The sequence below is a fragment of the Lissotriton helveticus genome, chromosome 3_1 (assembly GCF_964261635.1).
Source record: "Lissotriton helveticus chromosome 3_1, aLisHel1.1, whole genome shotgun sequence".
NCBI lineage: Eukaryota > Metazoa > Chordata > Amphibia > Caudata > Salamandridae > Lissotriton > Lissotriton helveticus.
In genome coordinates this window covers 419,812,217-419,829,851 of record NC_136061.1, presented here as the reverse complement: position 1 = coordinate 419,829,851, position 17,635 = coordinate 419,812,217, and the positions used below count along the sequence as shown (strand labels likewise).

The 17,635-nt window shown below is 44.6% G+C and overlaps 1 protein-coding gene across 2 annotated transcripts in view; it reads right to left on the bottom strand.

Annotated features, from left to right (window-relative positions):
* The window catches only part of NBEAL1 (neurobeachin like 1), a 1,045,477-nt gene that overhangs the window by 823,088 nt on the left and 204,754 nt on the right, over positions 1 to 17,635 (bottom strand). For both annotated transcript variants that reach the window (XM_078680248.1, XM_078680249.1), the window contains exon 3: positions 2,011 to 2,102. In XM_078680248.1, coding sequence (XP_078536374.1) covers positions 2,011 to 2,102 — 92 coding nt within the window. The remainder of the gene's footprint in view (positions 1 to 2,010; positions 2,103 to 17,635) is intronic.

Sequence of the window (17,635 nt, the reverse complement as noted above, 5' to 3'; positions counted from 1 at the left end):
TAGTGCTTTCTCTCGATACATGGAAAACTATTAATAAATTCAATTTTGGTTCGTTACGTGGCGCCAATTGGTGCAGAATGCTATTTTTTAGCAAATGGCTCTTGTACCGCACACCTGCTATTATTGCCAAAATGTATGATAATTTGTCTGCAAATTGTTTTAGATGTTTCCAATGTGATCCAGCTAATTGGTCTCATACTATGGCATACTGTTCTAAAATTAAGCCTTTTTGGGACGCAATCTTTAATTTCCTTCAATTTTACTACGCTATTCCTATTGTTTGTAACGTTAAACTATTACTGTTCGGTTTCGATTCTGATTGTCAACTCCCAGAATATTTGGCTTAATTTGTTTATATTGCAATGGCTGTCGCTAGATCACTATTACTCCAGAATTGGCGATCACCACAAGTACCAGTGGTGCAGGAATGGCTTGACAAAATGAAAAGGGTCAGGAAATGTGAACAATTGTACGCAAAACGAGTTGGGGGGATAAAAAAGTTTGAAAAGATTTGGGGACAGTTTTTTTTTTATCTTCATTTTTACCATATTATGAACGTGAATCTATTGTTGTGACAAATCATAGCTTTCTTTTTGTAACTGATACTCAGACTGCAAACAACTTCAATAAAAACCTTAAAAAACAATTTGCAACAATATGGAATGTAGCAGCATACAGCTTTATCACTGGTGGACAGCAGGCTTAGTGATGGACCCGACATCTGCATCTACAGGTTATCTCATTTCATGTGGTAATTATCCACATTACTTATGTCCTCATTAGGAGTGGTGGCATTCCACTAGGAGCAGTAACTCTGGGAGAAATCCTGCCACCCGCCATTCTAACTGCCCTGGTGTCTCTTGGTCAGGAATTACTGGGTGCAATAATTCTAGGCCTGGTAATACAGAATCCACAAGTATGGGCCTGATAATCTTGGTTCCAGAGACACTAGGCCCTAATTTTACCAGTTGAGGATGTGTACCTGCTGAAAACGTTCCAGTTGCTGCTGGAAGGATTGCAGCCTACCCACCGAGCACCAGGGAGGACGCATACAACACTTTCTACTGTCAGACGACTGGACTCCTGGCCCCTTCTCATGCAGAAACAGGGCATCCTCAGGCACTGGGCAGATCAAGATGATGCATGCAATTCCTCTTTCACCATCCCAAGGATTATGAACAGCCTCAGGCCAAAAGCAAAGCTTGGTCTCTATAGGTCCCTGCCACTCTCCTCATCTGCTTACTGGGGCGTTGGGGAGGGAGATAACACTCCACTATCATTCAGGAAGCCTACCCTGACCCATAGTCCCAACTGTCCCCACTGGCCCTCCCACTGACAGCTCCCACTGCTCTGAAACAAATGATAATGCCAGCCGACTTGTCCTCCGAATCGGGGCTTCTGGTGCCCCAGTATTACTGAACGAAATTCTATGAGGGGGCAAGGTTGGTTTCTGAACGGACCAGTAAACATTCCAATTTACGCTGTACAGACTTCACTTTGAAAGCTACCTGTTTTTTTAAACATCATTTTCATTCTTTGCTCGTTAAGAGGAAGGTGAAATTATTCAAAGCTCAAACTGTATGGAAATGTAAAACTGCATGGTAAATAAAGTAGGAATTGATGTTACCTTTAAGGCAATTGACAGGAAATTTTTTAAAAACATTTGTGCGTGCTTTACATCCCAAACAGTTTCTGTCTAAGTCTTTCTGTCACTTAATACTATCCTTTAATATACTAGACCTGTCTTTAAGGTATTTGTTCCTCTGATATGACAGCATAGCCGAGAGAGAGCCCACCTGACTTCAGCTCTGCGTCTTTTACACTATTTCCCAATACTTGTTTGAAAGTTTACACTGATGTCAGGGAATTTTTCCAAAAAAGAAAATCGTCTAGGGCATCCGCAGTGGTAAATGGAGTCACTCTCATGAACCAACCACATGCTTCTTTTTTCCTACACATTATTGTTCCAACACCATCAAAGCAAAATCATGAATGCATTATTTCTCTTACCTAGTAGGCATTGTTTCAAAATCCACATCCAGGAATTGCTCATAGCTGCACACAAAGCTGTCCAACCAGAGCTTCAAGTAATCTGGGTCTCTCTGCAAAAATTGTAAAAAAAAAAACAAAATTTAAAAAAGTGATCAGCATTTTATGTTACAATAGTTCCTTGTTTGTAGCATAAATGAGAGTGCAATGTAAACCAAAAAGTTTAATTTGCTAACCGGATTTAAGTCCCCTTACTTGGACTTCATACTCAAGACTAAATCATAGATGCTAGATTAAAACAGGGCTAGATTCCCTAGACCTTTTCAGAACAAAGCACTGATCAGGAAAGCGTCGAACTGTCTGGCTCATAGTCTGTAAAGAGCAAATTTATTGGATACCTAGACAGGGACGTCTTAAGGATTTTGGGGGCCCTAGGCCAAACGTATTTTGGGACCCCTGCTCAGAACAGCTTTGAATTTATGATTCAATTTCAGCTCTTTCAAGCCCTCTGTGGCCTGGTCACTGCGAGTGCCGGGGGACACTCCTCCAAATTCTAAATCTGTTTACATCTAATATTCAGGGATATTGTAACCCAGCATTAGCTCATTGATATTACTGCAAATAATCTCTATGACCCTCCACTCCTCCCATTTCTCAAATGGGAGGTCCCGTTTTGATCTAAATGATACTTTTTTATGGATGTTGCATGAAACACAAACACAACATTTCTCAGCAAAATGTCTGTAATAGACTCTCACACATTACCCACACTAAAAATAAGTTAAAGGAAAGCAGTATTTAAAACAGTCTGTTTAAGAGTTATTCAAGGTCAACAGGAAAATATTCTCTGCAGAACAGAGCTGGCTCTATCAGGGGGACCCCTGAAAGGTTTGGGCCCTGGGCCAGAGCCCCTTTGCCTTAAAACTTTTTAAGCCGGATCACACAAGAACGTCACTGCAAAACATAAAAAAAAATTATAAACAGGGACCACCGGGAAAACATAGATTTCACAGCAGTCCAGCAATTGTAGATTTTAGTTTCTTTGCACTGGAAGAGTCCAAAATAATCATCGTCGAATATGCCTGCCCAAACATGGAGGTCTTCTCCTTAGGAACCACCCTTAAATGAGCTGGATCAAGCGGAGAAACTTAAACCAGTAAAGTTATGAGGTCTTTCTGCACGTCATATTGTTTCTTCCACTTAGAAATTGTGCTATACTTATGTCTTGGAAACAGAGAAATGAATGTGCATTGTGTAGTACCTTTCCCTGTTTCACTGCCCGTAACAGGATTTGGTACCCCTGGAGTTCACCACACATAGCTAATAGGTCAGTAGCATAAAAAAACTTCCTTTACCACTCATCTTGAAGCTGTCGAGGTTCATTGGCTCCTGTGTCAACTCCTGTGTTTATTTCCTATCAAGGGAACCATCTTAGTAAAGCAGTTCTCTGCATCCCTTAGACTATTTTAAATCACTTAACAGAGCACCCTACGTTTACATCTTTACTTGAACTCATCATTACGGCTTAAAATCAGAAGTTCTCCAAAAAACAGCACCACCATAAAGTGGCTTGTTGGGCATTGCAACATCGGCCCAATGAGTAGCAGCCCAATGATGAAGCATGACACGCATCTGGGTGTGTGAGGGTAATCACTTCTGATCACTCGGATCGCCCGGATCCAGTCAATCAGCTCCCCATTCCCGACTGTTAGCTTCTCATCTTTTCTTCCATTTTCTGTGTCTCCTGGAGGAACAGCATGATGGTGCAGCCCCATCTCAGGTAGAGACTAACGGACTGGTAGATACTTTCATAGTGTATCTGTAGACACTTAGCATCTTTTTCCATGTGGAACAAAAATATGTTATCCTTAAGGAAATCACCATAGCAGACGTCGAGTGTTCACAAAGACTGATCTGTTTTTGTGAGCCTGACACCGGTTTGTTCACTGACTTTCAGAATGCATGCCTCAGAACAGGTCGTCTTCAGATCTCCTGGCTAGCAGGGCAAGTTCAGTCAAGAGTGCTGGTGCATGGAGCTGGTCCTCTGGAGGACTATATTACAATACTACACATACTTTGAATCTGCCCCATGTTGGTTAACGCACAAAGACTTTTTTTGCAAAAACATTCGAATACCTTGCAAATAAGAACTTGCAGGCTAGTCTTGAGTCAGTGTTTAAGTGGCCGGCATCCACAACTGACTTGTATTTCTGTAAAATATATAGATTATGGTTCATCCTGTATGACACAGCCTGGAAGGAATATCCAAAATAAGCAGCCTTCTTACGCATTTGATATTAATTTTAATTTGTTGAGTAATTAAACGCTCTTTTGTTGTGGTGTTTTTATATTTCATTGCTGAGGGAATTTGCAATGGTTTTTATTAAGTATGCAAAACACAGATACACTAAACTAGTGCTCAGGAGGTGTACTAATATCAGCAAAAGCTGTGTCAGGGATGGAAGGAGTTGCCTCGTCCTGTCAGGACCTTCTGCGGACAAGGAAAAAGCTGTACCAGCTTTGGACGCTGAAGGATTGGGGAAGACTCCCAAGTCGAGCTTTCAGCTTTGCACCCAATAAGGAAGGAAAGCTGTGTAGTAAACTGACGACTGCAATGAGACAAAGCTTAGACTCTGAACCAAAGGAAACTAGGAGGAGTTTCACAACTCCTCGGCTGGTGAAGAAGGTGAGTTGGGCCTGGTCACAATGCAGGCCAGTCCACATATAGTACTCTACTGAGGATGCAGCGTAGGCTAGGGGAGAGTCCTAAGGAAATAGAATGTTGAAGAGATGCAACACCAGAACCAGAAGAGAGTCTAGAATGTTCTACAGCTGCACCAGACCGACTGATGTTACCTTTAGTTCCTCCCAGATCTTATCTGCCAGAGAGGGCAGTGGAGAGAAAATACACAAAATAGATCAAGGGATGCAATAGGGATCTGCCAAGGCCCAACACTGGAAATCTGCGGAGGGAGAGATCAGCAGACTCTGATAAACACTTTAGTGGGTATAGTAGAAATCTGGCTATTACAACACAGACAGGAAATGGGTGTGTGCTGCTTATATTGCAAGCATGCATGTCAGTACCATTGTGCAAAAGCAATGAACAGGTACAGAAGCAGTTTCCTGTCCTTCTAGTATGTAGCAGGGTCACACAAAGAGAATAGGAAAGACTCCAGATGCAGGAGTGGAATGGATATGCCCCATTTAAAACGTCTACAAATATCAGAGAAAACATTTCCAATTGTCCATTAAATAAGTAACACATATCATCAAAAGACAGATGTTAAAATAACCACAATTCAAAATTAATTGATTTTCCCCTCGGAAGGAGCCAACCCATGTTCCCAACCAATGCTCGGGAATCTTGACCAAATGACCACTGACGTTTTCAGGTTCACAGAATCTATGTTTTATTGCCCAGGTCATGTACTTACTTCATTGTCATGAGTAAAAACACATGAAATGCAAATTGCTAAATCGTGAAGCTGGCATTTTACCCTGTTCCACTGGACATTTAAGATGAGTCCAATTTATTTTCCTTTACCAATAGCACCATAAACCAACTCTATGGGATTTTACCAGAACTCTCAAAGTTGACAGCGATCCCTGGAGAGACACAGAACACTGGGATCCTCTTTAAATGAAAACATCTTCACATTTCATACAGCCGGCAATACTAGTTTTGCTGTTAGTAAACACTGTATGTAGACAATGTAGTATCCTCAGAAAAATAAACAGTGAGTGTACACTGCAGTGGTTTGTATCAATGACCTTTGCGACACCTGATGTCACCAGCGAATGATCACTCACCTAGTACAAAGTACAAGCACAATGGTCCTATGATGCTTCAATAATTAATGCTTCTATACAAATCCGTATTACTCACTTAATTAGCTTTGGAATGAGGAAAGGCAGGGACTGACCTGTAGACGTCTGGAGATGATTGCTACAGAACACTTAATGCTAGGTGTTGTAATTAATAACAACAAGCCTATCTAGTCTATGCCACCTGTACCAAGTAGAAGTATTTGAAGGTAGGCCTTTGAAAGGTGGAAAAGAGCAAGGACAGTCTTCCTTTTATTCTCTATTTCAAAGGAAAATAGTAGGCGGGGGGGGGGGGGGGTGAAGAATATGTGAGAGAAAAACAATTAGCAATGGAGCGCTTAGATCTTAAACTTATTGGGCTGAGAGCCCGGACATGAAGTTTATTTAGCAAAGATCCTCCAGCGGGCTGGGTCAACAGCCTTTAGCTGTCCGTATATAATCACAAGGCAGAGAAAAAACACTTGGAATACCCATCTGAAACCGATAATAACATGGTCCTGTTTCATCAGTAATTCATTGTCCACGCTTTGTAAATGTACAAAATAAAGGGCATTACGAGAGGGTACGACAGGCAATTCAGCCTGCTTGCAGGGAATTCATTCAATTTTAGGAATATGTACGGCCCTATAAGAAAAGTAAACTGCCTTGGCTTAGTCTCTTTAACACAAACTGTTCAAATAAATACTTATATCGTAGACACTCCAATTTGTAGAATTGCCTTCTAATGCTGGTTTCTTCTTGCTAGCAACTATGTTGATACTCAACAGATATAGCAGAGGCTTACCCTTACTCCAATTCAGTGAGAGCCGAAAGCATCACTGTAGCTACCGACCTCACATATTCGATTGATAAACAGAATGTGAACAATAAAGCCAATAATTAAAAATAATATTCGCCACGCCCTCCATTCCCACATCTCAGAGGGCACCTCCCTACCTGAACACAGTGTACCCGAAGCCCAAATTATGACTGGCAACCTGGGGAAAGAGGGGATTTCCCTCATCTATCGCTCCCTCACGAACCACTCTCCCAATGCACTGCACCGCTTCAGAGATCGCTGGGAGGGATGGCTCGGGCCCTGGAGGATAACAATTGGAGAGACGCGCTAATGTCACCTAAAACAATCACAGCTTCGGCAAAGCTCCGTTTAATCCAAATGTAATATCTCCACACTGCCAACCTTACACCGCTGTGCCTCTGCCACGCAGGGCTCAGGTCCGACAAGTCATGCCCTGTTGTAGTGAACCACAAGCTGATTTTTACCACATGGTATGGCTTTGCTCGGTAGTCACACGCTTTTGGGAATCAGTGGTCGGAGAACTCACTGAGGTCCTGGCTGGAAGGTTCCTCTTAACCCACTGTCTGTATTCTTGGGGGTCACTGAGAGACTGGATGAATCCCGGGCTGACAAACTCTTTCTAAACACAGCCATGATGGTGGCCAAAAGAGACATTGCTGCAAGCTGGCTGAGCCCGAAGGAGTCCACCATGACACGATGGCGCAGGGGGGGTGGACAGGTGTTCGACCCAGGAAAAGTCCTTGTACGAAGCCAGGGGATGCCCAAAGAAATACCGTAAAATGTGGGGCAAATGGGTGGGGGTGAGAGAGGATCGCGGTTTCCCGGGGCAGTCTGGGACGTGGTGGGCGTCACCCTGTTGCCCTTTATGATTAAGAATAACCAGGACGTACTTGCTGTCATAATGTCGCTATGTCTGATGAGCACTGCTGCTTCTAATTGCTGCTGGTCTTCCGTTTCTATTTTTGTTTTTCCTTGTGTTCGATTTTTCACTAAAATTAAGAAAAATTTGTTAGAATAAATAAATATATATATATATATATATATATATATATATATATATATATATCACACACAAAAGGTTGCCCAATAAGGAAATGCCGCACAGCGAAAGTTGAATGCCTTTAATGGAGGAACACAGGACAGCAAAGAACCAAGGTCCCCCTCAAATAATAAAGCCTAACGCGTTTCGAGTACTCCATGTACTCTTGTTCACAGGCAAAGAGTGAGTGAGCAGACCGGCAATTGCAAAGGACCCTAAATTCGAAAAACAGTCCCGCCCTCGTGGGCGTGTGCACTCAGGCATTGTGGTTGTTGTGGTCCTTTGATAGTTCAAACCCCAGTGGGTGCCGCTTTGCACAAAGTGTCTCGTAGTTTTCCCCAGTGGGTTGAGTGGGGACTCAGCATCTCGCCATCCTGCTAGTTGTACGTTCGTCCAAACGGCTGTTTCGCTCCTCTGTGCCTGGAGGTTTCCAAGCACCGGTTCCGTGCTCCGCACGGCAGAGCATTTCCGCGACCTGGGCAGGCCGCTTTTAATTTCACACACAAAAGGTTGCCCAATAAGGAAATGCCGCACAGCGAAAGTTGAATGCCTTTAATGGTGGAACACAGGACAGCAAAGAACCAAGGTCCCCGTCAAATAATAAAGCCTAACGCGTTTCGAGTACTCCATGTACTCTTGTTCACAGGCAAAGAGTGAGTGAGCAGACCGGCAATTGCAAAGGACCCTAAATTCGAAAAACAGTCAACCCACTGGGGAAAACTACGAGACACTTAGTTCAAACCCCAGTGGGTGCCGCTTTGCACAATCAAAGGACCACAACAACCACAATGCCTGAGTGCACACGCCCACGAGGGCGGGACTGTTTTTCGAATTTAGGGTCCTTTGCAATTGCCGGTCTGCTCACTCACTCTTTGCCTGTGAACAAGAGTACATGGAGTACTCGAAACGCGTTAGGCTTTATTATTTGAGGGGGACCTTGGTTCTTTGCTGTCCTGTGTTCCTCCATTAAAGGCATTCAACTTTCGCTGTGCGGCATTTCCTTATTGGGCAACCTTTTGTGTGTGAAATTAAAAGCGGCCTGCCCAGGTCGCGGAAATGCTCTGCCGTGCGGAGCACGGAACCGGTGCTTGGAAACCTCCAGGCACAGAGGAGCGAAACAGCCGTTTGGACGAACGTACAACTAGCAGGATGGCGAGATGCTGAGTCCCCACTCAACCCACTGGGGAAAACTACGAGACACTTTGTGCAAAGCGGCACCCACTGGGGTTTGAACTATCAAAGGACCACAACAACCACAATGCCTGAGTGCACACGCCCACGAGGGCGGGACTGTTTTTCGAATTTAGGGTCCTTTGCAATTGCCGGTCTGCTCACTCACTCTTTGCCTGTGAACAAGAGTACATGGAGTACTCGAAACGCGTTAGGCTTTATTATTTGAGGGGGACCTTGGTTCTTTGCTGTCCTGTGTTCCTCCATTAAAGGCATTCAACTTTCGCTGTGCGGCATTTCCTTATTGGGCAACCTTTTGTGTGTGAAATTAAAAGCGGCCTGCCCAGGTCGCGGAAATGCTCTGCCGTGCGGAGCACGGAACCGGTGCTTGGAAACCTCCAGGCACAGAGGAGCGAAACAGCCGTTTGGACGAACGTACAACTAGCAGGATGGCGAGATGCTGAGTCCCCACTCAACCCACTGGGGAAAACTACGAGACACTTTGTGCAAAGCGGCACCCACTGGGGTTTGAACTATCAAAGGACCACAACAACCACAATGCCTGAGTGCACACGCCCACGAGGGCGGGACTGTTTTTCGAATTTAGGGTCCTTTGCAATTGCCGGTCTGCTCACTCACTCTTTGCCTGTGAACAAGAGTACATGGAGTACTCGAAACGCGTTAGGCTTTATTATTTGAGGGGGACCTTGGTTCTTTGCTGTCCTGTGTTCCTCCATTAAAGGCATTCAACTTTCGCTGTGCGGCATTTCCTTATTGGGCAACCTTTTGTGTGTGAAATTAAAAGCGGCCTGCCCAGGTCGCGGAAATGCTCTGCCGTGCGGAGCACGGAACCGGTGCTTGGAAACCTCCAGGCACAGAGGAGCGAAACAGCCGTTTGGACGAACGTACAACTAGCAGGATGGCGAGATGCTGAGTCCCCACTCAACCCACTGGGGAAAACTACGAGACACTTTGTGCAAAGCGGCACCCACTGGGGTTTGAACTATCAAAGGACCACAACAACCACAATGCCTGAGTGCACACGCCCACGAGGGCGGGACTGTTTTTCGAATTTAGGGTCCTTTGCAATTGCCGGTCTGCTCACTCACTCTTTGCCTGTGAACAAGAGTACATGGAGTACTCGAAACGCGTTAGGCTTTATTATTTGAGGGGGACCTTGGTTCTCTGCTGTCCTGTGTTCCTCCATTAAAGGCATTCAACTTTCGCTGTGCGGCATTTCCTTATTGGGCAACCTTTTGTGTGTGAAATTAAAAGCGGCCTGCCCAGGTCGCGGAAATGCTCTGCCGTGCGGAGCACGGAACCGGTGCTTGGAAACCTCCAGGCACAGAGGAGCGAAACAGCCGTTTGGACGAACGTACAACTAGCAGGATGGCGAGATGCTGAGTCCCCACTCAACCCACTGGGGAAAACTACGAGACACTTTGTGCAAAGCGGCACCCACTGGGGTTTGAACTATCAAAGGACCACAATAACCACAATGCCTGAGTGCACACGCCCACGAGGGCGGGACTGTTTTTCGAATTTAGGGTCCTTTGCAATTGCCGGTCTGCTCACTCACTCTTTGCCTGTGAACAAGAGTACATGGAGTACTCGAAACGCGTTAGGCTTTATTATTTGAGGGGGACCTTGGTTCTTTGCTGTCCTGTGTTCCTCCATTAAAGGCATTCAACTTTCGCTGTGCGGCATTTCCTTATTGGGCAACCTTTTGTGTGTGAAATATATATATATATATATATATATATTATATATATATATATATATATATATATATATTATATATATATATATATATATATATATATATATATATTTATTTTTTTATTATAAGGGTGACCAATCAATTGAAGAACATCCAAATGCTGCCATCATTTCTATATGAACGGGGAGGAGGGCCTGGACGAAGATCATGTTGATTGGTGCCCAGCCAGGGAGCTCCATTCCGTAAGAAACATCCATCGTAATGCCAGCAGACAGAACCACCATAATGCGCATCCAACATAAAACCTGTGAGTTGGAATGCTAATTGCATTACATACTGCGCCAAAACCATCAAATTAAGCGTCAGGAGCAGACTTAATCACAACTTTATTGGCAGTCCTGTTTTTCCAAAATGGTGCCGCAAAGCCTGCATTCTTTTTTTTCGTCGCAAGCAATTTTTAGGTCGAGCCTAGACAACGCTTGCGCTGTTACTTAGCGACCTGTTGTATATTCTTTGAGGGGTTCAACTCCACCCATGCGTGCTGTTGCTTTTCATTTGTCTATGTCATTGTCCTTTAAAAATCCTTGCTTGCTAATGGACAATCATTTCTCTTTGTACCTCCCTTTTTTTTGTTTACTCCCACGGAGCACCAGGCAAGTACTGTATCCTTACGCCGTAGCTGTCTATGTGTTCCTTTGGGGAGCACATTTTTTGTGTGTGTTCCTTATCCTTTACATGCTCGTGTTACACTGTGTGTGTGTGTGTGTGTTAAGCTTTTGCACCCGTTGCGGCTTACTTAATCTCCAAGTGCCATCCCCCCACCACCACCTCCTCCCCGCACGGATTGGATCTAATTAAAAAAATGGCTTGCAGTACTTTTTTTCAGCTTCATTGATCTTTAGGAACATCGGCGTCCTCAGTTATTTTGCTATGCCAGCATACACTAAGTTTGCAAGCGCTGGTTTTAGTGTTTACAATAGAATGCTGGCTCAGCCGCGCCTATTACACGTGGTCATACTAGGTCAGAATAAATGTGTCCCGGCTGCACAATGTTTGTGACTTATTTGGAGAACACACCTCACTGTGTGGTCAGTTAATAAAGTCGCCGTCTTGAAACTGCTAATATTCTCACTAACACTAAAGCAGGAAAAGTACATACATTTAAATAATTTCAAACAGGATTTAGACAATCATATTAAAAATTTCTTATATGCATTAATCCGCATTTTGTGATTCATCACACATTTTTTTGCATGTAACATGGCCGTCACTAAACCACTAAAAAAGGATTCGAATAAATGGTTGTAAAAATATAGACGCAAATTTTCAGATTACTCCTTGGCAGCAAGCATCAAAAACAGTCATGTAGTGGAGGAACAAAGTACACATCATATTGGCTAGACGTCAAACGTCAGAATTACATTGGTGGGAGTGCACTTAGTAGGAGGGCAGGGAGTGAGGTCTATTCGGCGGTTTCCTTGCGTTTACTTGGTGCTGCAATGCTGCAGTAGCTTGCCCTGGGAGCAGCAATTAAAATAGCAGCGCAATTAGGTATTTGGGGCCTTAGGGTGCTGCTTAAAACAGAGAAATTCTACGACCTGACAAGTGAGCATCTGGGGCTTGTGTACGAAGAGGGCGTGATTTGTAAAAGTAAGATGGAGTTTTAGGGTTGGTTTGGATAACTGGGTAACTTGTTTATGATACTTCTTATCACTTTTTTCGCTGTTTCAATTGCTGTGAATAATTGGTGTTGCTATTACCCAACGTATTTTAGATCGCCCTTCTTGAAAGGTGGAAGTCTAACGGCCTTACTTTCAACCTGACCCTTGACCTCTTTAAACTTCGTAATGGTGGTTGCTACTTAACTCTGGACTCCCCCTCCAATCTTACTGTGCTCTCCCTAGTCCTGGAACCTATTTTCAATCTGAACCTCTATTGGTTGAAAGTAGTGAAACGCCCCCACACGCCCACTGCCCCACTCCTCCCGCTCTCTCACTAACACTAGCCCCTGTTATCTCGCATTTCCACTACCCTCTGCCATCCCTCCCTCACACTCACTGTCTCCTCTCTATTCCTCCTGCTCAAACATGCTACCTTCTTCTACCACCTTGCGCTGTTCAAAAGTACTCCTCTCGCCTCCCTCCACCCTCTTGAGTGCACCTCATAATCATCACACACTCACACACACCTCTTCCTGCCACTCTCATATTCATTCACTTCAGGTCTTCTTGCACAATTTCTTTCCCGAGCCTTTTCAATATTTCAGTCCCTCAAATCCACGATCTCCTCCTATGGTCTCTACTGTGTACACAGGCACTCCCTCTTTATTCATCTGTATCCTGCTTTCCCCTTCTTTCTCTCTTTCTCACACACTTTCTGTTCCTCTATCTAGAGTTCATTCACCACTTCGTGCACAAACAACCTATCCCTCTCTATCTTCCTTTCTATCTATTCTGTGCAGCTCTCACCCCATCTATTCACCATGTCACATAACTCCACTACACAAATACACTACATACCACACAATTCCACAACTAACAATTCCAATTCAACCAACATAATTCCACTCCAAACCAAAGCACTTAGACAAAAGACATTTTCATTTACAACGGCAATAGCTCTAACTCTCCCAAATGCGATACCTATTGCATTGAAAATGCTGGTTAGTAGAGGTGAATGCAGCACACAACAGCCAAACGTATTCAACATGCTTAGAGTGACTTGGCAATTCAACGTGGCATTATCTGTTTTAGAAGCATAAGACGGAGGCCCTGACTGCCAGAATCACCACATTCCTGAACAAAGCGATAAGACAAAAGAGTGTGTGATTACTTTTTAGGTTTCACCTGCAGAGCGCTTGCTCTCGTGCTGAAGAAAAAAAAAATCTTAAAGGGGCTTTGAGCCTGACCAGATCTTACCTTTACTTCTCACTGGCTGGCTCCTACGTCACTCTAGTTTCTTTGCTTCCTATTGGTCAGCGCCTCAGTCTTCCTCCTGTGCTTCAAGTCTTTGTCCTGCCAGTGCCCTTCCGCTGCAGGCTCCCCCAGGTACTCCAGGTTTTTTATTTTATATTTTTACTTTTCTGGCCCTTTCCTTTCCCCCAATCTGTTATTTTTAAAACCCAAACGCTTGCTGTGTTTTTTTTTTAAAACCCAGTCCCATCTCTCCTTCCGCTCTCCTTAACCTACCCTCCTACTTTATTTTATTCCCAGCTTTCCCTAACCTACCTCGTCCCTACCACCCCCTCTCCCACTCCCTATTGTGCTTCCTACTCAGCTGCCTCTTCTCTCAAACACGCTGCAATGTGCTTTTTTAGGTCGAGGACCTAAAGGCTGCGCTTGCGCAGTCTGGGGTCGGAGATTTAATGTCTCTTAGTAGCTCAGTAGATCCCGCCTCCTTGCCCTGTCTCTTCCCTATTGGCTGGCTTCCGAAACGGAGGCCAGCCATTGGAGGAGAGATCCGTCACTCCGATGTAGCCCCGTCCTTTTCGGATTTGGGGGCGTCATTTTTGATGTTCTTTAGACAGTGACGTTGTCTGTCACTCAGAACTTCAAAACCACGCCCCCAAGTCCGAAAATGGCCGTAGCATTCTAAATGCCATTTTCCCCTGATCGTCTCTGCTAGAAGTCGCTGTTACGAAGCTCTTGAAACGGGTAAGTATGTTGTTGTTGTTTTCGTTTAGATGTAAGCCATGTTTGTTTTTTTAGGCTAATCTTATGTTTCTTTTCTTTTTTCTAGGTCCAACATGGCCCGTGGCGTCTCTGTGCACCGCTGTGCACGGAGTGGTTCCGATCCGCGGCTGTTTTGCAGTTTGAGGTAAGCTATCTTTTCTTTTGCAATAATCTTATTTTTTTTTGTCTTTTAGAGGTCCAACATGGCCCGTGGCGTCTCCCTGCAGCCGTGTGCACCGCTGTGCACGAAGCTGTTCAGACGGGTATGTATGTTGTTGTTGTTTTCGTCTAAAAGTAAGCCATGTTTCTTTTTTTAGGCTAATGTTATGTTTCTTTTCTTTTTCCTAGGTCCAACATGGCCCGTGGCGTCCCCCTGCAGCGATGTGCACCGCTGTGCACGGAGCGGTTCTGATACGCTGGTTTTTCCAGTTTGAGGTAAGCTATGTTTTCCATTTTACTAATGTTATGTTTTTTTTCCTTTTTCTAGGTACAACTTGGCCCGTGGCGTCCCCCTGCAGCGATGTGCACCGATGTGCACGGAGCGGTTCTGATACGCTGCTTTTTCCAGTTTGAGGTAAGCTATGTTTTCCATTTTACTAATGTTATGTTTTTTTTCCTTTTTCTAGGTACAACTTGGCCCGTGGCGTCCCCCTGCAGCGATGTGCACCGATGTGCACGGAGCGGTTCCGATACGCTGGTTTTTGCAGTTTGAGGTAAGCTATGTCTTCTATTTTGCTAATGTTATGTTTTTTTTCTGTTTTGTAGGTCCAACATGGACCGTGGCGTCCCCCTGCAGCGATGTGCACCGCTGTGCACGGAGCGGTTCTGATACGCTGGTTTTTCCAGTTTGAGGTAAGCTATGTTTTCCATTTTACTAATGTTATGTTTTTTTTCCTTTTTCTAGGTACAACATGGCCCGTGGCGTACCCCTGCAGCTGTGTGCACTACTGTGCACAAAGTTCTTCAGGCGGGTTTGTATGTTGTTGTTGTTTCCGTTTAGAGGTAAGCCATTTTGTTTATTTTTGCTAATTTTATGTTTCATCTTTGTTTTCTAGGTCCAACATGGCCCGTGGCGTCCCCCTGCAGCGATGTGTGCACGGAGCGGTTCCGATAACCACCCGCGGCACCAGAGGAGAAGTCAAGGGAGAAGAGAAGAGCCGCCAGGCAGAGGAGACGTGCTGTTCCCTCCGAGCCTCCGCAGGAGTCCACAGAGCCCGGTGAGTGTAGACGGGCAGGGGGCACACCTTCAGAGAGTCTTAGAGGCTCGGGGGCAGAGTATAAGATAGAGCCCAGCGAGGCTCCAGTATCTTGGGGGCATTTTGTTGTCTAAGAGCCCACGATGCTCAAGAAGGCGCCACAGTTCTGTCAGAGCCCCGAGAGGCTCGAGGAGGCGCCATTGGTTTTAAAAGCCCACCAGGGAAAAGGCGGCATTTTGTATGTAGAGCCCCATGGCTCACCGCCTGCATTGCTTAATTAGAGTCCATAGAGGCTCTGGGGTGCCACAGTTGTTCGTAGGACTTGTGTTGTATTGTCTAACTGAACTCGTTGTATTCTATCACAAACTGCAAGGGCAGGTGTCGAATAAATGGGAATATAGGCTTGACCGATGTAAAACCTGGCACTGGGTCCGGGGCCATTTACAGCCGTGCTCCCTGCAGCTAAGTCTGTTTTGACTTAAATTACACTAGTAATCGTATGTTATTAAAACAGCTAGTTACGTCTCTAGGTAGTACTAATGGTCGAAGCGTTATTTTTGAACGTACTGAAGCCATTAGCATCACATTTGCCATTTACGATGTAATGTGCCTGAAGGTGAAAGATATGTAATACAATCCCTTGACAGCTATGAAAAACATAGGGCCACAAACCGCTTTGCAGCCTTGCCTCCGAGCTGGTAGCGTCATGAATTCATGAATGCAATTGCACAACGCTGTGCTGCCTCTAGGCGCTGTGTGGTAGGTGAAGTGAAGGTGGTGAGTCACAAATGGATCAGAGAAGAAGAGTTGTTTCCCTGCCCCCTCGCTGTGCTTGCTGCTCTGTGTGTGTATGTGGCTCTGTATGTGTGTCTGTGGGTGATACACTTTGTGTGTGTGTGACTCTGTGTGGGTGGGTCTGTATGTGTGTGTAGTTGGCTCTCTCTCTCTCACTACCTCACTCTCTCTCACTAACTCACTCACTCTCTCACTAACTCACTCTCTCTCTCACTAACTCACTCTCCCTCTCACTGACTCACTCTCTCTCACTACTTCACTATCTCTCTCACTACTTCACTATCTCTCTCACTATTTCACTCTCTCTCTCTCACTACTTCACTCTCTCTCTCACTACTTCACTCTCTCTCACTAACTCACTCTCTATCTCACAGCTTCACAATCTCACTACCTCACTAAATAACTCTTTCAATACCACATTGCATCACTATCTCTACATACATCACTCTCTCACTACATCACTCTCTAACACACTACCTCACAACTTTACTCTCTCTCTATCTCACTACCTCACTCTATCTATTTCTATCTCACTCTCACTACCTCACTATATCACGACTCACTCCCTCAAAAATTCACTACATCACTCTCTCACTAACTCACTCTCTATCTCACTACCTCACAACTTCACTCTCTCTCTAACTCACTACCTCACTCTCTCTCTCTATCTCACTACCTCACTCTCTCTCTTTCTATCTCACTAAGTCACTTTCACTCTCTTTCACTACCTCACTCTCTCTACCTCACTACCTCACAAACTCACTCACTGTTTCCATCTCACTACCTCAGAACATCCCTCTCTACCTCACTCTTTCACTACCTCACTCTCTCTGTCTCTCACTACCTCACTCTCTATCTACCTCTCTCTCACTACATAACTCTCTCTACCTCACTACTCCACTCTATCTATCTTACTACCTCACTATCTCACAACGTCTCTCTCAAAACCTCACTACCTCACTCTCTCACTACCTCACTCTCTAGCTCACAACTTCACTCTCTCTCTAACTCACTACCTCAATCACTCTCTAGCTCACTACCTCACTCTTTCTATCTCACTAACTCATTTTCACTCTCTCTTTCGCTACCTCTCTCTCTATCTCACTACATCACAACATCACACTCTGCTTATATCTCACTACCTCACAACATCCCTCTCCCTCACTACCTCACTCTTTCACTACCTCACTCTCTCTATCTCACTACCTCACTCTCTATCTTCCTCACTCTCTCTCTCACTACCTCACTCTCTCTCTATTTCAATACCTCTCTCTCTCTCTGCTAATGCAATAGGTATCACATATGCAAAAAAATAAGCTAATGCCAATAGAAATGACAATGCCATTTATTTAGGGATATAAAAAAGATAAAAAAATAATGAGCAATACCAATAGCTCTACCTATAATATTGCCGAGACCATTGCATTG